Source organism: Mytilus edulis, chromosome 10, assembly GCF_963676685.1.
Source record: "Mytilus edulis chromosome 10, xbMytEdul2.2, whole genome shotgun sequence".
Lineage (NCBI taxonomy): Eukaryota > Metazoa > Mollusca > Bivalvia > Mytilida > Mytilidae > Mytilus > Mytilus edulis.
Genome location: NC_092353.1, coordinates 29,992,405 through 30,014,120, shown reverse-complemented (window position 1 = coordinate 30,014,120; position 21,716 = coordinate 29,992,405). Strand labels below are relative to the sequence as shown.

General features: G+C 31.9%; 1 protein-coding gene across 3 annotated transcripts in view; it reads left to right on the top strand.

Moving 5' to 3' along the window:
* Positions 1–7,147: 7,147 nt before the first annotated feature.
* Positions 7,148–21,716, top strand: part of LOC139490863 (extracellular matrix-binding protein ebh-like) — a 70,838-nt gene continuing 56,269 nt past the window's right edge. For 2 of the 3 annotated variants that reach the window (XM_071277944.1, XM_071277942.1), the window contains exons 1-7: positions 7,153–7,262; positions 10,693–10,815; positions 11,233–11,349; positions 12,408–12,656; positions 16,665–16,823; positions 18,018–19,094; positions 20,680–20,994. In XM_071277944.1, the coding sequence (XP_071134045.1) occupies positions 10,699–10,815; positions 11,233–11,349; positions 12,408–12,656; positions 16,665–16,823; positions 18,018–19,094; positions 20,680–20,994 (2,034 nt within the window). In that variant the 5' untranslated portion in view covers positions 7,153–7,262; positions 10,693–10,698. Of the gene's footprint in view, positions 7,263–10,692; positions 10,816–11,232; positions 11,350–12,407; positions 12,657–16,664; positions 16,824–18,017; positions 19,095–20,679; positions 20,995–21,716 lie in introns of all 3 variants that reach the window. The other variant, XM_071277943.1, reaches the window with a different exon arrangement.

The following is a 21,716-nucleotide window of genomic DNA, read 5'->3' as shown; positions in this document are numbered from 1 at the left end:
TTATGAATTAATTATTAAGATCTTTCGTGTAGTAATTAAGTCAAACCACTATCTGCTTTGTCAGCCAATAAAAACACAAAAAATATCATTGCGAGTACAACTTGTAGAAGACATGTACGTTTGATAAACAATTATTTCTATTTCACTTAATTTCTAAATTACTGGCATATTAAATTATAATCCTGGTATCTTGATAACTGGTTATATTTCAACTTGTAATTTGCCGAATTAGACTTCTTACTAAATGTGCACTTATATAAGCAACTCGATAAATACGATATGTAAAACAGTATATGCATTTGGTATAAAAAAAAAAAAACAAAAAAAAAACATAGCTACAACCCATCGATAAAGTATTGCCGAAGCGTGAAAAGTTGTTTTAAGAATAATTATTTACAGCTTATCACAGTTACGTGTATTTTTAAAGGTATTTCTAGCATGTTTGTCGCTGTAAGAGTACTTATTTTTGTTTCTTATCATTAACTTTTTGATTAATTTCTATATTTTATGATGGTATGATACTTAACCACTTACGGGAAGGATTGTGCTTGATTTTCATATGATGAAAACATAATCTGTCAATCAGTTTAATTGAGGTCTGGGGGATGGCATGTCAATAACTGCTAGTAGTTCTTGGTTAGTGTATGTATCATTAACTGCGTTTTAATGTACCTTTTTGATGTGTGTTTGTTTATTCTATATTTGCTAGGGGTATAGGAAAGGGTTGAGATCTCATAAAACATGTCTAATCCCGTCGCATTTTGCGCCTGTCCAAGGTCAGGAGCCTCTAGCCTTTTAAATCTTGTATGTTTTATGTCCCAACATATAGGGCATTATGTTTTTCGGTTATTGCGTCCTTTCTCTGTCCCGCTTTTAAAGTTTTGGTTAAGTTAGTGTTTCATGAAGTTGAAATCAAATCTAAGTACAGATCTTCCCTATTATATGATCTTTATAATTTTTAAGGCAAATTAGAGTTTTTACCTCAGTTTCACGCTACAATGAACATAGAAAATGATAGTTCACGTGGAGATAATTTTTTTTGTTAAAGCTTTTGGTCAAGGTAGTTTTTGATGCAGTTGATGTCCAATCAACTTGAAAGTTAATAATTACGTTCCCTGTCATATAATCTTTCTAATGTTAATGCAAAACTTGAATTGTGATCGATATTGCACGGTCTACTGAACATAGAAAATGATAGTGCTATGTTGAAGACCCATTGGTGGCCTCGGACTTTTTTTCTTCTCTTTGGTCTGATTGTCTCTTTTACACATTCCCCATTTTCAAAGAAATTTTATAGCCTAACTACTATAGTATGTTTAGATCTTCTGTAATAACTTAATCTTAAATACATGATTTTTTAAATTAGTTGTTATTGGCATAGAAAGTACAAATTGAAATAGAAACGAATCAAAAAGAAAATACCAAATCAAACATACCATGAAAAAGTAAATCAGCGGGGAACAAACAAACGAAACGAAACAAACTAAAAATTTATTGTATATATTATAGTAACGATAAGAAACGATCATGTTGAACGCGTTAGAATGAATTCATAATAAGAAACATTTGGATGATAGTTATGAATTAGTGTTAAACGTCTAGTGACAAAATTCAGCATGCATGCATATCGGAAGGAGCAAACATGATACCACTCCGAAGATGGTGTAAAATTAATTTGATTCATAAGGGTTCAAATGTCCCCTCCCGAATTTGATTAGTTCATCTGGCAAAACGGGCCATTGAGCTTTTTTCATCACTTTCTATCTGTCCGTCCGTCGATTTTTTTACACTATCATATTTTAGGAAACGGGGACAGTTATAACCAAATTGGCAAAATTCCTGATCGTTCATGGAAGCCCCTCAATAAGCAATTTTCATTTATTCAAGATCAATTAAAAAACATGGCCAGGTAAATATATGCATTTTTGTTTTCTATTATAATTGACAAATCTCCTTCTGAAACCACAAAGCGAATGTGAACCGAATTTTGTTGAAATAAATCAAGCATTTTTTTACACGGCATAATTCTAATAAGGGAGCAAAAAAAAGCCTATGTAGTTAAAGTTAATCGTTAAGGCATATCTTGATTCACAGATGACGACATATGTGTTCCAATTGTCTTAACTTCATTGTGTCGTATTTTCCCCTTCATTGTGACATCACCGAATGAGACCGTTACCACTCATCTAATTTGCACTTGCTTAAGCAACACGAACGGTGACTCATGTTGAGCCAGATGCACTTCCAAAGTCCTTGAGATTACCCTGTTTTGGTGGATTGGTTCACATCAAGTTCGTGTTGCTCAGTCTTGAGTTTAGATTTGTTTTTATTGACTGCTGTCAAAGTTGTCTTTTCGTCCCCTTTCATTTTATATATCTATATATTTTGTTTCCATGCAAGGCGTTGTCATTATGTCTTTCGTGAATTACAAGTTTTAACGTTTTCTTCAGGATCTTCAACAGATAATAATTTGCCATTTAAAAGATCGCAGGGCTTAGATCACCGTTTCGAAAAGTCAAAGTAACATTTGAAGATTGTGACTCAACAGAAAAGGCACTAAACTCAAAGGGTTTCTATGTCACAGAGACAACTTTGAGCCAGGTAGAAAATCTAAAGTAACAAGGTTCTTTTACTGTAATAGAATAGGCCATATCGCAAGAATCTGCGCCCACAAGCATATATGTAACAGCACCAGAAAGGAGTACCATCACAGGCAGCTTCAAAGTGTGTTAATTGTAGAGGTCCTTACAAATCTACGTGTCTACTCAGAAGTCAATCAGGGAACTCCAAAGAAAGAAGCGCAATAAAACAAGGTAAACTGAGAATAATGGAAACGTCTCACAGAGGCGAGGCTTGGTAAATGAATGGAAAACAAACAAGAAAACAGTTACTCAGTTGACCATATTGACCAAAAATTGTTCTGACATTATAAATACAACAAAAAAAGAAATGATTCCATATAAAGAAATAAAACCAAAGAAACATAAAACATCATGCTGGTGCAATAGCACTGTTACATATGTCAAAAAACATCTTAATCTTTTGCCAGAAACAATACAAATTGAGAAATATACCACAAAACGAACAAAAAGTTATCACTGCAAAAGATAACTTTGACAAGGCAAAATAAGAATAAGATGAATGGAGCAACAACCTTGTCAATCAGTTAATCCAGGCTAAAAACTCAAAAGACTTTTAGAACACCTACAAAAAGATTTCAAGGGAGACAGAAGATAAGTATACGTCAGTCCTGCTATTATTTGTTGCAAATAAAAATCCCATATTCGACAATGAAAGTAAAGTTGAACTTCAACAAAAAGTGTCATTTGGAGTGAGCCACCTAAAACCTGACTCATTTGATAAAAAAATTATTAATAAGATCAACAAAGAATATATAGATTGAATAACAATTATAATGAAAACAGAGTAACAGACCAACACCGAGAAGTCTTCGATCGAGAAATCAGCAATAATGAGGTAGAAGCTGCTATGTTGCGCCTAAGTACAAGAACTGCAAAAGGCTCGGATCGGCACTTTGCTGAATTTTTCAAACATGCAGGTAAAAAGTTTACAGAAGCTATATTACCAATGATGAACATCATATGGTAAAAAGGTGAAATACAAACAGAATGGAAAATGACAGATGTAAGGTTACTAAGACAACTTGGGGGAAACATATATTACTCTTCCACTCCGTACAGACCAATCAGCTGCCTTACACTCATAATATGCAAACGAATGGAGAGAGTCATCCTAGAATGCATTGTGGCATATATTGTGGGAAACAGATTAATGGATTTAACGCCAAAAGGTTTTAAATAAAACCTATTCAACACAAAATCCATTACTCCGTTTAGTCCAAACAATAGGTGATGATTACAATGAGGACGAATCAATACTAGCATGACTAGTGGACCTAGAAAAAGAGAATGACTCAATACTGGCATGGCTAGTGGACCCTTAAAAGGCGTACGACTCAATATGGCGTGAGATGTTAATGATCAAGCTGAATAAGCTTGGTTATAAGATAAAACCCTAGCTATGGGTAAACAGTTTCCTCACAAATAGAGTATGCTGTATAATTTTTTGGGGAACAAGTTTCATACCTGATATAATGGATAACACCAAAAAGGAAAACTGCAAGTTTGCAGATGATGGAACATAATGGCACATCAGAAAAGACATACAAAAGTTGAAAGAAAAAAACAGCAGAGGATGTCAAATAGTTATCAAAGGTACCAGGATTATAACTTAGCACGCCAGACGCACGTTTCGTCTACATAAGACTCATCAGTGACGCTCATATCAAAATATTTATAAAGCCAAAAAAGTACAAAGTTGAAGAGCATTGAGGATCCAAAATTCCAAAAAGTTGTGCCAAATAAGGCTAGGGTAATCTATGCCTGGGATAAGAAAATCCTTAGTTTTTTGTAAAATTCAATGTTTTGTAAACAGGAAATTTATAAAAATGACCACATTATTGATATTCATGTCAACACCGAAATGTTGACTACTGGGCTGGTGATACCCTCGGGGACGAAACGTCCACCAGCAGTAGCATCGACCCAGTGGTGTAAATAGTTATCAAAGGTACCAGGATTATAATTTAGCACGCCAGACGCACGTTTCGTCTACATAAGACTCATCAGTGACGCTCATATCAAAATATTTATAAAGCCAAAAAAGTACAAAGTTGAAGAGCATTGAGGATCCAAAACAATATTAAAGTGGAAACAAAAATGGAGAATTAATGTAAATCTGGAAATTCTATCTATTTTCAAAAGACAACACATATGCCAGGCAAAACAAATAATCGTCATCTTCGTTAGATTTAGATACCAAGCTACTCGGTGTTATTCTGAATGAGAAATTAAGATTTGACTCCCACATCAGCCTAATGCAGAAAAGAACAAACAACGCAATATACGTAATAAAAATATGGGCTGAATGTCAAGAGCAAAACTACTCCAAATTTACAACAGCATGGGAAGATCTAGTATGGAGTATGCATGTCCAGATTAGCAAATAACATCTGCAGACAATATGAAAAAAACTAGAAGCTGAACATAGAAAAGGCCTGCGATTAAGCCTTAATTGGATTACCTGGAACAACAGGTAGAGAGGCAATGGAAGTCGAAGCAAATATTCAACCTATCGACCTTAGAATAGAAGAAATACTTGTACGTTAACTGGCAAATGTTAATCGAAAACATAGCAGAAGCAATAAAAAAAAACCAACTGGAACAGTATCTAACCAAAAACTATACTTATGAACAACAAGAATCACCATTTGGTAAGGCTATAAACCAATCCTTAGACATTTTCAAAGCTACAAAGGCGGATATAAAACTTCTAGAACCAGAATTCCCACACAAAGCTGGTGCTCATTTTATGCTGATGAGAGCACCAAGCTACTAGAATTCATGACCATGTGGTGCGGGGTGCGCGGTAGTATATTCTGGATATAGCCAATGCGTGTGCTTAAAGTCGCCAGTAGCTATCAGAGGATTAATATTTCTTGTCGAACTTGTAGCTATCCTTATGGTTTTGCACTGCATTACAACAATTAAGAACCAGTTTTCTGAGGTCAAAATACTCTCAGATAGCCAGACAGCTGTAGGCATCTGGGCTCTTCATTGGAAATCTTCAATTTACATTGACACACCAACAGACATTACAGAAATTATGGGGACACTTTTGAGACACGAAATGCTAACAACCCTATAATGGATCCCAGGCCCTGCTAATATAGCCGGGGATGAGATAGCGGACCAGTTGGTGAAAGATGCTGCAAAGGAGTCCTCATCACTAAATAACCAATTCAATATCTTAACTATGTCGAATGTAAGAATTTCAGTCAAAATGTCTACAAAAATGAAATGACAAAGCCGATGGACAATCAGTGAAACAGGGAGACAGCTTTACGATCTGGTACCTATAATTGTTTGGCATACAATACAACTAGACTTCTATAATCCAAAATTGGACGAATAGTAAAAGAACTAAGAACAGACTACAACAGGTTAAACAAAGATAGAAACCAAATAGGTCGAATCATCGTGCTATATTGTAAATGCGGTGAAGAAGAAACGACAGAACACTACTCAATACATTCCCAAAGATACCATACCTGTTTACAAAACTTTGAATTTTTCGAAAAACTAAGGATTTTCTTATCCCAGGCATAGATCACCTTAGCCGTATTTGGCACACCTTTTTGGAATTTTGGATCCTCAATGCTCTTCAACTTTATACTTGTTTGGCTTTATAACTATTTTGATCTGAGCGTCACTGATGAATCTTATGTAGACGAAACGCGCGTCTGTCGTACTAAATTATAATCCTGATACCTTTGATAACTATTAGGAAAGCCGAGAAGACTTGATAAGACAACTGGAAATAATTAATTTTCCAACAGACATTCAAACACTATACAGCTTATTTTGCATTGGTACTATTTCTCTACCAAAAATCTGTAGTACTGGAAATTTACTTTTACTTTTCAGTACTATTTTGATACTTTAAAATTATGGTAATATTTAGTTATCTATATTTTACATTACTGGATTTGTACTTGAAATTTAAGTACTGCAGATGTTTGGTTACACCGTTACATTTTCAGCATTTTGAAAGTTTCTCAATTTCAAATCTCTTAAAGTTATGATGTTCAAACATGGAATATTGTTATCAATGTTGGTATTATTTCTGTTCTAAAGTTTTTTTTAAAGTACAAATCCAGTAATGTAAAATATAGGTAACTAAATATTACCATAATTTTAAAGTATCAAAATAGTACTGAAAAGTAAAAGTAAATTTCCAGTACTACAAATCAAGTAATGTAAAATACAGGTACCTAAATATTACAATAATTTTATAGTAAATAAATAGTACTATTACCGGGTCTAAAGAATTTTTTTTGGTTTTTTCTTATTGCCAAAAACTGGACTTATTCAGATATTGTCTCATATCCACTCTTATACGATTCTTATACATCCTTTCTTAAAGTATACTGTACGACTGTTCGATGACATTTTGATTTGATTGTGGATACTAAATTTTTTAAGAAAAAAACTTAAAACAAAATAACAACGTCATAAAAAAACGCGGTTTCAACTTGGTAGCTAAAAAAAGTCACATGGAATGTTGTATTCTATCACGTGATTTAATAAAAACTAAGATGGCAGACAACGTGAGAATCCTCGGTGGTGACTTCCAAAATTGTAGCATATGTACTACATAATACAGCCGAACAAAAACTTCCGGTAAATCGCATAAATTATGAAAGCTTCCATTTATAAAATTGATGCAATTAGCTGTATTTTATAAACGAAAACTGGTGTTGCATAAAAAAAATACTTGCGACGGACACGTCACCCTACCTGGGCCGTGTTTACACCTGTACTGGCGAAGTTTAATTTGCAAACTCAGCGTAATATTATTTACAACGTATAACTCACTTAAAAAAACAATTTATGTGTGAAACTTCAACAAATTATGATATACAAACATAAAGCATCACTTTTCTAGATCTTTCAAGGGAGATAAACAGGTTTGGACCATTCATCCAAATGTCTTTAAATAAGACAGTGTCTGTGCGTACCCGCATGAGGGTACGAATAGTCAAGTTGCCATTAGAAGGCTAAGGGTACCCACATCTGGTTTTATAAGAAAATGCCATGGGTTCAGGAATGAAATATATTTACAGAAATTATTGATAATATTGGGATTTCGTGTAGAACGAGTGAAGAGTATGAAAAATAATAATTTCAAATTGTATTTATTAGTTAATAATACATAATAAACATTGCAAATTAGTGCACACTGATTGAAATATATAATGCAAAGGCATATATTATAGGACTACCTGTAACATGTGTAAACATGTGAAAAAAAATACTACTATTATTAAATGTACAAATGTAAATGCAAAGTTAAAGACTTAAATTTTACTGCATTTGAAATATACCTATATGATAAATGTATGAGATTTAAAAATAACCTTTGAGTAAAATGTTAAACAGAAACAGAAATTTAAAAATATCTTAAACGACTAAAATTAAAGCTTGGGTGCCTCTGGGAACAGTACAATGTATATCTAACGTTAATATATATGTTCCTGGGTGCCTATATAAAAATTTAAGAAGCAAATTATAAAGCTAGGCGTCAAATTAAACCAAATTTTAAAAGATTCATGTAAGTAAATTAAGATTTGGAACAAATTTTACATATCTAATAGGGTTGTTTTAGCACATATTTTAAATGTTGCCAGTCCAAACAACAGACACAGGCCAAAGAGTCCTGATCGTGTAGTTTTTTACATGTCCATTCGTATGATTCTTTTCTTTAGTTGATCCAAATTTTAAGTTGCTTCCATGCTACAGAGGTAAAATATTTTTTGATGCGCTGAAGGTTTACATGTTCGTCAAATATTATGTTATTTATTAACAAAGCTTCTTGAAGACCCCCCCCCCCCCCCTTTTGAAGATTATTGGCATCAGCCTTTGTTTTATCAGAAATAATGTATAAGCCTTTTTTCCTGTCGAAATTGTTTAGAATTTTTTGCCTCCGTAAGTACAGAAAAAAATTATTCTGTTTCTCTTTAAATTTTGTGTTTCTAGTTCTTCTTTTCTCTGCAGCGAGTTTCTTTTATACAATTATATAGAATTAATCGAACATGTTAATCATCTGATAGTTTTGAACAAATTATTCAGATTCATGAATATTTTGAAATGTCTTCCCCACATGTACATGTATATCACTCTCTTCCATTTTAAAAATATTAACTGAGAAAAACTGTTCACTAACCTAAATGTACAACATGTACGGTATATATATAAATATTTATAAAACTCTTAACCTAGGTATATATTTCATGTTTTATCCCAATCCGATGCCGTTTTATTATAAAACCAATTGCGTGTACGTGTAGCCTACGAACGGCAATTTGGCTATTCATACCCGTATTCAGGTACGCGCAGACACTGCCTTTAAATAGATATTTGAGATATAATACTCCAAATGGGCTATACTTATGAACTGGAATCTGATGATCATGTTGAGATTTCATGTCTCGATATCAATCTTTTGTTTTAATTGACATCTTATTGTGTCATGTGGTTGATTTGCCTTTCGGTAGATTGCGGAAAACAAGTCACCTTTATGAAGCAAAGAGCGTACAAGATTCAACATGTCTATCACTGCCCTGACACGTTCTTATTTTTAAATAGCTGAGGAGAATGGAACAAGTGAGGATATACACTGTATCTTTCTCAAGGTTTACTTCCAGTGACAGGAGTTAAACCATAACCATTCAGTCACAATTCGGGCATCTTACCATTTGTCTACATTGAGTCAATGACATTCCCGTGTCAGAGTTGCCAAATAATAATGACATATGGTTTTATCTTGATACTAAGGAAGTACAAACAATGTGCTTAAAAAAGGTTTGCAAAGATATTTGCTGTATCCAAAAAGAAATTGAGCAGGGGGGTTCCCCCCATTTTTAAGCTTTTTCCCACCTACATTTTACCTCTCAACCTAGGATTGTCTAATGCAAAAAAAAGCAAAGACAAGTGGAAAAAGGTTCCCCTTATCCTAAAGAAACCAATTCTCTCTTTGAGAAATGATTTTGTTTCAATTAATTGGTAAACTACCTGAAATTTGCTGCTGTTGTATATCCTTGAGTTTGGAAATTTGTTTAGACTTACATTACTCTGACATTCAACAGCTGTTTTGCCAGACAAGCTTTGTAATATCTGACAACTATGAGTTGGTCAAACCTACATCTTTGTCTCAATTTATAGCAAAGATTAAATATTTTAATGTTCTGTCTAATTCCTTTACAATTCTGATGGGTTCTTTCATATCAGGCTTGAATGTTGCGGTTCCCATTTATTTGAGACACACATGTAGTAATAGTGTCAGTTTCCTGGAAAGTAAAGTTGTCTCCTTCCAAAGGCAAATCATCATGAACTTGATGTCCAAGAACAGCGTTCAGTGTCTCATGATCGTCATACTCAAATATGTGATTTTTGTTTTTAATTGCACTGCCACATTTTGCAACCACTGATAAACATAGCGTAAATGTTTCGCTGCTCATAAGTCTATTTTCTTCCTCTGTAGATGATAGTCCTCGTAGCAGACTACCTCTAATTGTATTGTTTCATGAATTTTGATAGGATCCCATGAATATGGGAAATTTCCAGTCAAGGAAAAATGATAGTAGGTACTGGAAACGGCCCCTGAAAATTTTCTGCAAATAAAAAAAAGTCGGACGGGCGAGGAGAAACCATATTTTTATTTTGGTCTAAAGGTTGATTTTTTTCAGGATGATAATAGAATGGGGATGCTGTGAAAAATAGATATAATTCATAAAATTTCTTTAAACTGTTGATTGAAAAGAGATAAGTGAGTTCTGTTTGTTGAAAAATCATATCTGTATTGGCCATTTTTTGTTGTCACTTTTTTTTTTTTTCCATTACAACCCAAAAGAACATGTAGGACCCCCCAAAAATATACAGTTCCTATAAAATTGCTTACACCTTTTTATGTGTGCTTGTTGTTATAGCATTTTTTTTTACATTAAGAGATAGAGAGATAAGTCTATTAGAGCAGCTTTTTTTAACTTGTTTGTAATGTTTTCTTTACTTACTTGATTACAGTATTTAAAAGTTTTTTTCTTCTAATTAATAGACAAACATGGATGGGGAGGACTTAGCACTCCAGTGCGAACAACAAAAGCTACAACTTGATCAGCTGAAGTTAATGATCAGAGAGAGAGATGAATCATTACAGAGTAAAGATAAAGAATTACAGGTAAATACCTGCCCATAGACAAAGCTAAATGTTCTGATTTTAGTTGAAACTACATTTTTAATTTAAATTGATTTTAGTGAATCTACCTACAAATAAGAAGTATTATTTTCACTTCTTCTAAAAACAATGTAAAAGGACCATATCTATCCAATGATAAGCCTTAACTTTTTATCTGAAAAAATAATTTGTTCAAATATTATTTTATGGCTGGAAATTAATAGAAAGTAGACAGATATCATGTGGTACTACATATATTTGACCATTGACAACTCTCCAATAGAGATCAAATGTATGTATTACACTTTGACTGTACAGTGAGTGATACATAAAAAAGCTTAATAAATCTTCTACATCAAGTGCTGTGTTACTTTTAGTTCAAACACTTTAATAGACATGTATGACTGCTTCATTTTACAGGAAACCAATGCTAAACTTTCAAAGCTACGTCTGCAGGCCAAAGCCAAGGCTGCAAAAGAGACAAAGGCTGCTAAAAAATCAGCGGCTGCCGAGGAAACTACAGAACAGGTACAAAATGTAAATAAGTATTTTATTATGTATATGTTGTGTACAAGATGTAAGTTTATACAAATTATAATTTGTACAGAGTTTTTGTACAAGTTATAAGTTTTTTGACACATACCTTCTTACACCAGGTGATACAGTTTTATCTTCTGAAATGTACTAGTTTAATGTTTTAAATTCAAATTTATATACTTCAACCTAACATTTAGCCCTATTCTCCTTGTCATCTAACTGGAAATGAGGATACCTGAATGGTCTAAATTCAAATTTTATTTTTCTCCTGAAACAGTATTCATATCCATATAGTCTTTTTGTGGTCTTATAATGTTTTTTGTACCAATGCTCAGTATTAGATTGTATCATGTACATTGTAGTTATGGAAATATGACAAAAATATGAGAAACAAAAGACTGTGTTCTTGAATCATCCATTTGTGTTGAGCAGTTCATGAAACACTGATAACTTGAACAAAATATCTGTACAAATTATAATTTGTACATTACAACTTGTACACAACATATATATATATATAACATTATGGAAACTGTTTTGTTATTTCATTATTTCCTTTTACACATGAAAAAAATAAAGCACATCATAATTAAGTATTAAAGAAAATAATTGAGATTTGTTGTGAACTTGATACATAGATATAGAAAGATGTGGTGTGAGTGCCAATGAGACAACTCTCCATCCAAATAACAATTTAAAAAAAGTAAACCATTATAGGTCAATGTGCTGCCTTCAACACGGAGCCTTGGCTCACACCGAACAACAAGCTATAAAGGGCCTCAAAACTACTAGTGTAAAACCATTCAAACGGGAAAACCAACGGTCTAATCTATATAAAAAAACAAGAAACACGTATAAATTACATAAACAAACGACAACTACTGTACATCAGATTCCTGACTTAGGACAGGTACAAACATTTGCAGCGGGATTAAACATTTTAATGGATCCAAACCTTCTCCCTTTTTCTGAAACAATAGCATAACATCACAACATGTATGTGTTTCCACTTAGTTGAAAATTTAATTTAATTTTTTTTTTTAAATAACTTTCAACAGGAAGGTGAAAGTGAGACTGCAGAAAAAGCCAACAGAGCAAAGAACATGCTGATGAAGAGAAAATTAGATGAAAAAGATAAAATCATTTCAGATAATGAAGAAATACTAAAGTCTAATGCTCAGATCATTGAAGATAAAAATAAAATTATCAAGGAAAGGGAGAAAACTCTACAGACACTAGCCACACAGCTAGCAGAGAATAATAAAGTGATAGAGGATTTACAGTCAGGAACAGATGTGCAATCAGAGGTATATATATACAGTACTACCTGTGACATTCTGTTAATAATGGTGGCCATTTAAACTATATGCACCATTATGACCCTATAGGTCCATCATTATACCCCTCTCTGTAGTGTAGGTCTCTCTTTTGTGATTTTGTTACATTCCTAGACTGTTCAGATTATGGTGGGAGATTTCTGTATTTTTATGGCCCCGCAACAATATCATATAGTGCCATTTATTTTTACCCTTGTCCGTCATTCTGTCATTCCGTCATTCTGCAACAAACCATTATACAGACTTTTTTCTAAACGCCTTCAGATATTGGGCTGATATTTGGTATGTGAGTTAACCATGATGAGTTAAAGATCAAGTTTAATTTTCGTTCCACTCTGCTAATTTTTGCTGAAATTACGCGTTTACCACTTTAAAAATTGTTGAAAATCACAATTATACAGACTTTTTTTCTATACGCCTTTTAAGACGGGGCCATTCGTTTTGTTTCGACACATCTAGTTGTTTACTGTAAACCAACTATTTTTTGAAACATTTATTTATGTGACTGTCTTTAGTCTGTCCTATCAGGTTAAAGTGTTTTGTTTGATTGTTTGCCATAACATTGTGGTCATATCAACTTAAAAAATAGTATAAAATCTTGATGTGACCTTCTTGAATTGTATGACAAATTACTACATTTGTATTTCATTTTTGACCTTAATAACACTGTTCACTGAACATAAAAATGTGATAAATGGAAATTAGAACATCTTCAGGTGAGTTTTTTGGAAAAGATAGTTTACCATGAAGTTTTGGTATCCTTCCTGAAAATGGATATAGTTAAAGAATTCTTTTATGGCTTTTAAGTCCTATAAAACAAGACTCGACATTACCTTTGGTCCAATTGTCAGGGACAAGTGGACACAGGTGTCAGACAAGTAGATTCACCATATTACTTGTCTGATTGGACAAGTGAAAAATCAATGTCAGATGTAAAATTGATCAAATTCAAGACTTCTACATTCCTCAAAAAATGAATGATTGTTTTATTGATCATACAAAATGATATAAATATTCATTGATTGAACGTATTTGAACATGCTGGCAGCGGCTGACCATGAAAAAATAAGTAAGGGGAAAAGAAACCAATGTTAATGCTTCTTCTTAGCATAAGCCTCTTTGAATTATGAGCGTCTCCATATGGAGTTTTAAAATTTTAAATTAAAGTGTTTCATTTGATTTTGTTTTTATGCATAAGAATACATTAAAAGAGTTTTTGGAGAAAGACGGCTTCAAGCCGTCAATTCCCTAATGGGGTTGGCCAGAGTATCATTCCCTCACGTCAATCATTTTGTTTTGATAGATTGGAAACCCCCTCAAAATGTCATACTGAAATTGATGACAAGGAGAACAGATTGACTTTAAATACATTTTTTACACATTTCCCTTCTGTTTCTCGTGAAATTATTGTATATTGAGCTTTCCTTTACACTATATACATTTCTTTTGCAGTCCGGAAAAATCAGTATTACGAAATATTCTAAATATATCTAACCTAGTGACGTCATTGTTGGAATGCCACACAGGGATATCCTTTATTCATTATAAAAATCATTCACAGTATTTGAATACAAATTTAAAATCTGTATTTGTTAAATGTAAACCTAATGATGTTTGCTGTAGTGTAGATCATTCACACACCAACTTGCAATGCTATAATCAGATAATTTGTAGGTCAACTTTCGCGGTAAACAATGTCAATGGGGATACATGAGATTGGGGAGAGAAACGACAGTTTTCATTGTTTCTGTAAAGTTCTGTTTTTAGAATCTTCCTTCAATTCAGGAGCACCTCCATTGATGAGTTAGTATACACTAAATTCAAAGTAAATGTTTCTGAACACTTAAAATGTGACATTTAGTATATGATAAGTAGTCTTCTATTAAAAAAAATTTTGTGTACCAACATAATTATTGAAATGGTAAAAAAAAAATAAAAAAAATTAAATGTTGCTTTTTGTAGTTTATACCTATTGAGATTGGGGAGAGTAACTGCAGTTTTCATTCTTTCTGTAAAGTTATGTTTTTAGAATCTTTCTCCAATTAAGGAGCACCTCAATTGATGAGTAATTACCCACTAAAATGAAAGTTAATGTATCTGAACACTAAAACTGTCACATTAAGTATATATATGATAAGTAGTCATCAATTAAAAAATAATTTTGTGTACCAACATAATTATTGTAGTGGTCATTATTTTTTTCATTTTTTTTTTAAATATTGCTTTTTGTAGTTTAAAGCTATTTATTCATGAATTTTACAGATATATCAAAATGTGGGATCTGGAAACAAACTTCACACAGCTTATATCAATCATATTTGATTTTATAAGTACATGTATCCCTGTGATGAGAGTTGTAACTGGGAACTTTATCAATGGAAAATTAAAACTGAATAGATTTTTCAGTCCTCACTTTCTTGAGAATACTGTCACAAAAAATTGAGAATGGTCTTAGCCTGCCGTTCAGTTGTACATAATTAAAATTCTAAAATATATTGTAGTAGTTGTTAAATTCAATTGAATTTTAGATAATTAACTCCCAACTTTAATCAAATGTTTTGATTTAGAAGGTGCAGATCTCATTGGTCCAAATTGTCTCTATGATGAATTCTTGACTAAGGAAATGAAATAACAATAAACAACAATTAGTTTCATTATTGTTAGCCTTTCTATATGTTCTAGCTGTTCTTTTGCTCATTCTTTGTATGTAGACTATCAAAAGATACCCCCCTAAAAATTGAAACAATGGCCGTCTTTTCCCTCAGAGCTCTTCAGCTCTTTGATTATTTAATAAGATCTATATAATCAAAAAATAAGTTAAGATGTAAAAATTAGATATAATCTAAAAAGGCAGATATTCTCAATGAATTTATTATATACTTCATGATCATGTATCAATGTATATAAAAATCAAAATAAAATTATAAAAGCTTGTTTTGCAACCATCACTAAATTAAAAAGGTTTAATTATATACAAGGTGGCCAGGTGTATTTACATCCTTGGTTTAACCCATGCCACTACTACAGAATGAATAGGTCCATATGAGAACCTAGTGATTTGGGAAGTGATGATGATTTAATGAACAACACATGATAGTGACATTGAGTCAGAGAAATCAGTCTTGCAAATAATCTTTCAGTCTGAAATAATAAAATGAATTTTGATGTGGTATTCTTTGATTAGTTACAATCATTATTTTTAACATATGTATATACATAACAAAATGCTTCCTTCATTTAAATAAAAGTACAATTAAAGCTCAAATGTTATTTGAGGAATGACTGTAATATTTTTTCTGTCTATGAAGAAATAACATAAAAAATGTGGTGCACACTAAATAACCTGTGTAGCGGGTTGTTTCAAAGTGTGCATCACATTTTTTATGTTTTTTCGAATAAATATTACAGTCATAACTTATAACAGGACAGAAGACTTGTTACATCCAAAATTAAATTATTAATGCATATCATCAATATGTAAGATTTTCAATTATGAATTCTGACAAGTGAGTTAAGAGTTAAGAGTTCCGACAAGTGGACTTTTGGACAAGTTAGAAAAAATGATAATGTAGAGGCCTGTAAAAGCTCAGAGGTACTCTGTTTGATGAATACAGAGATACAGATAGTTGACATGTAATTATTTTGTATATCAAATTTGCAAAATCCAGAGTAGGAAATGTTTATCTTACAGAAAATGTATAAAATTGAGATTTGCTACCTATATCACATTGTTTTCTGTCACATTTTATTTCTATTGTTTAATAATTATATCATGTATATAGAGTTACAGGAGTATACATGTATTGATGAAGTGAGTCAACTGTTCAAAATCCAGAGCAGGAGACTAGGAAAATGTATTAAACTGAGATTTGCAACCTACCGGTATATCACATTGATTTCTGTCATATTTTATTTCTTTTCATTTTCTGTTTGCTGATTGATAATCAACTTTGTAAAACGTTTTCTTTTATTGCACAGGGAAATATGCAGGCTATGTATGCTCAAATGGTATATAAAGACAAAAACTTATTAGAACTGAACAACAAAATTCTAGAAATGGAAGGGAAATTGATGGATTTACAGGAATATATTTCAGAGAAAAATGAAGTCATAAGAGGGAGAGATAAAGTAGTGGAGGTATGCATTTTCTGTTACTATTTAAAAAAACAGAATTAAACATTATGTTGCAAAACTACTGTGGAATTGAACATTTTTATTTCATTTTCCTGTCAAACCTGCTTAAGGTGGTACCCAACACCTTGACTAAAACAAATTTGGCTCGTTTATTTTTCATAAAATTTTTACAAAGTATTTACTTTGACCCTTTGTCAAAAATATAAAATTATTAAAAAATTGGAACCAATCAATTTATCAGAAAAATTACACTGGTTATATAGCAGTTTGACAAACACTAATTTTGATCATCGAGAAGCTTATTATTCCCTTAAAAACACAACATAGTTTAAACATTTAGCTGATTTTATAGAGTTATCTCCCTGTAGTGTTAGGTACCACCTGTATTAGGCAAAAACCTGTGTTAAAAGACCACCAATTTTAGATCTCTCTGTAGTGCATTTCATATAAATTGAACCTGTATTAAAAGACAACCTGTCTAAAGAGACAATTTTTTGCTCTCCCTAAAGTGGTCTCTTAAAACAGGTTTGACTGTAGCTGTTATTTCATGGCAAACATCAGATGCAGAAAATAAAAATTAAAGGAAAAGGAGTTGACATGATATATACATGAAACAAACAAGGGTTTTATGCATATCTGAATTGGATGATCAATAATACAATTATAATTTACTATAATGCATCAAGACTACTTCACTCTCTTTTCACACATTTGAATCACTGAGCATTTTTCATGTCAGGACCTTTTTTAACAGACTATATCACATTGTTGAAGGCAGAATGGTTGCCAAATATCATCCATTTATCCCTGACGACTTACTAGATAATTATCAATCTATACATAGTTGTAGAACACTATCCGAGGATGTGCATAAAAATCTCAATTCTACATGTTAAAGGGGAGATAATTGATCTTGTTTTCTTCAATATTGCAACATGTGGTAATTAACTCTCTCGCACATCTCCTTCTTAACAGCCTGATGAATTTTAATGAAACTTTGCACAACCTGAGGATGTGTATACAGGAATAAAATTTAGTCTTGAAGGAGAGATAATCAAATTTGCAATGCTCAGAGTATCCTTTTGTGAGTTGGCTTACAGTTCTATTCTTACTTTTATTGAATCACATTATTTATTGATGCTTACTTTACTTTTCAATAGTTTATTATTTATTAATATGTTTCTGATATATTACTAGATTCTGCAGACATCAATAAAAGAAAAGGATCAGACTGTCCAAGATCAGAATGCTCTTATTGCCAAACTGTCATCAAAAGTAGAGCATGGTGAAGAAACACAGGATACACTGAAAGAGGAAGTCGACAGATCTCAACATCAACTGAAACAAGAGTCAGAAAGATTTAATCTCAGACTTCAAGAATCTCAGAGATACTTCGAAGAATCGTTAAAAGAGCGGGAAGATGAGATTCATAACTTACGGAATCTTGTTCAGGTCAAAAACGATGAAATTTCAATGAGGGATGGGGATCTTAAGGAAGTTATATCAAGGCATGAAAAAGATGTTCAACGAATAATGTCTAAAGGTGAAATTAATCTTGAGGATCAAGTTTTAAAAATGTTGGAACAAAATCTGAAAGATACAAATGAAGTTTTAGAGGGTAAAATTAAAGTCATTGAGGTTCTGCAAAAAGAGAATAAGGAAAAAGAAAAGCAAATAAATGAAAGTTTAGACATTCAAAAAAGTTTTAAGGAAAAATTACAAGTAACTTCTGAACAATTGATGTTGCTGAATGCTGATCAAGTTGACATGGAAATGCAATGGAAAGAAGAAAAAATTCGCTTAAATGACAGAATGAGAGAACTTATTGAGAAGCATGATCATGAACAATCTGAGAAGGAATTACAGACACATTCAATGCAAAGTCAACTAACACAATATCAAGCACTCTATACACAGGCCATGGAACAATATAACAAACTGCAGGCTAGATTTCAGCAGACGTTAACACCAGGTGGAGCTGTTCCAGTAACTCAGCAAGATGGCAGTACAAGTCAAAATTCTGAACAAAATGATAAAACAGTATTAGATTTAGAAAAGCAGATTCAAGAAAAGAATAAAATAGTTGATGAACTGAACAATGATAATGATAAAATGAAACAGAGAATTAAAGATTTAGAAACTGAAATGGATTCTCTGAAAAAGGAAGAAGCACCTTCTAGTAGTGGGAAATCAGATCCCAAAATGTTGAAAATGAAGGCACAAATGACATCCAAGATTAAATCTCTTGAAAAGGAGGTAGAAAAGTTAAAACAGGTAAGTTCTAAAAATCAAATTGTCCAGTAGTAGTATGTTTTTATTTTTTGATGCATTCATGTAATTTGCAATAATACCACATTTCCTTATTTTTAGAATTTGTCATATAGTCATGATAGTGTTTTGTCAATTGAGCTTTATATAGATCTACCTTATAATTAGCAGTTTTGTTATGTGTAGTTGTGTATACATGTACTACATGTATATATGTAGACAAAAAAATGCATCCTAGAGATACCTTCTTTAACAATTTTTATTTATTTAAACAAAAAAACATACATACTTATGTACATATATAGAATAGATCAAACAAATTAATCAAAAGGATTTGTTAACAAGCATTGAAAAAATTTACAAAATCTTGATTTTACCATCTCCTGAGCAAAACCATCTATTATAATACTTGAATACCATTGTTTATAGAATAATAAATAAAAAACATCTATGGGAGTATGGAATTATTTACTTTTAAAAAAAATATTGGATTGTTTGAAGGTACACATACATGTAATAAGTCGTACTGTGAAAATTTGTCTTCACTAAAACATACCTGTCAACTGACCCGTATTCTGCGGGTGTGACCCGAGATTTTCACAATTCTGAGGGGATCACCCGGGACACCCGCGGGGTCATTGAAATAACCCGGGAATTCCAAAAATGACCCGATTTCACCCGTATTTCTTAGCCTTGAGATCGATTTCATAAGTAATATTCCTTTGAAATACCGGCAAATTCGTAATTCTTCCATGAACAGGAAGTTCATCTAGCTATGTAAACTGTCAAATGAAGTGACCCATTAAGTACATGGCTTCACTTGACAGCTTTAGTGTCAAACACACTGTTAATTAACATCAATTACCTTAGCTTTAGGTCGTAAATAAATTGCAATTTTGGTTTACAAACATATTTCAACTAGAGAGTTACTTCCCCTTATTTGTCACCATTCAAAATTATTCCTTTTATTAAAGTTTTATGGGTGAAAAAGATTAAATCATGAAAATATAAAATTCAAATACATATTGAAAAATAACTTTTCATTATTTTTATACCTTTATCATGTTTATACAATTTTTAAAAAAAATTGAAAATTATTTTTTACATTTATACTTCCTTTAACTGTATTACTATATTTTATCATAGTACAATGTATTATTTTCCTCTTAATTAAATGTGATGTGATATGTTTTAAAGCTACATAGCCATTTGACATGTTTGACAAATAAAATCAAGTATTTCATGATGACAAAAAAGTAAAAAGCAAGACTGTGTTACACCATAGTTATATAATATATGTCTCTGGTTACACATATTAATAAAATTCTTTAAAAGTTCAATGAAATAATGATTAATAGGATTTAAAATGACTTAACCAAGTGAACATGCATTGATGTTTTGGTATCTTTGAACTACATTATAAGAAAATGTACCATAAATACTGAAATTCAGCTCGAAAAAGTTTGTACGCGTTATGACCTGAGATTTGATTCTTCAATGCAGGTCATGACCTGCATTTTCATCGTCACAGGTTGACAGGTATGACTAAAATGATAGATGAATAAAAACTTCATATAATTGTAAATTTTAGGGAAAGAAGGACCAACCATCAGATGATTCAAATGAACTTAAAACTAATCTGGATGCTGCCAACAACAAAGTCCAGGAATTATCAAAAGAAACAGAAAGTTTAAATGTCCAGTTAGAGTCAGAGAAAAATAGCTCAAAGGACTTGAAAGACCAGTTGAATAACTTACAACAGGAATTAACATCCTCTAAGCAGACATCAGATGAATTGACCAATCAAATTACAGAATACAAGAAACAGATTGAACAACTAACCAATCAAATCCATGATGTTAACCAAGAAAATAAATCTAAGGAAGATAGCCTTGAGAATCTAAAGGTAAGTTGTCTTTGGGGAGATTATATTTATGTATTTATATGTTGGATAGGATAAATATTCATGTTTTGTTGCACATGATTTCTCCAGAGTTACACAATTCCTTTGCTTAAATGTTGTTGCATTTTGTTGACTTGTGAAAAGAAATTTATAACTTGAATCTCTAAACTATACCACCTTTAGTTGCATTACATAGTATAATCTGTCTGTTTGATCTAAAAGAAAAATTTCAAATATAAATGCTGTTATTTAACATTTCAGACCGATCTTCTTTTAACAATTTTGTGCAACCATTGGTATTCAGCTGTTAACATACTTTTGATGTATTTTTTTTTAATAGTTGTTTAACTGTAAAGAATTAGATAATAATGGTTTTCCTGTAAAATAGTGTTAACATAATTAATAGTGATAAAAAAAAATGTTTTATTTTATTTGGTATCTTCATGAAAATTAGTATAAAAAGCCCTAAAATGCAGAAAAGATACTAATCCTGTATTTCTCTGAATAAAGATTATGTGGGTTAGAAGTCATTTCAGGTTAGTTAAGTCTACACACTTTTAAATATTTTACCATACTCCTATTTCTCTTTTTTCATCTTACTTATCTCTGTCATCAACTTTGTAAACAAGTTATAATATTGTATATTCATTCATGCAGATATAGTAATGTACTCTCATACTTGTATATACATTAAAATAATGATTTAATATAAACCTATAGAACAC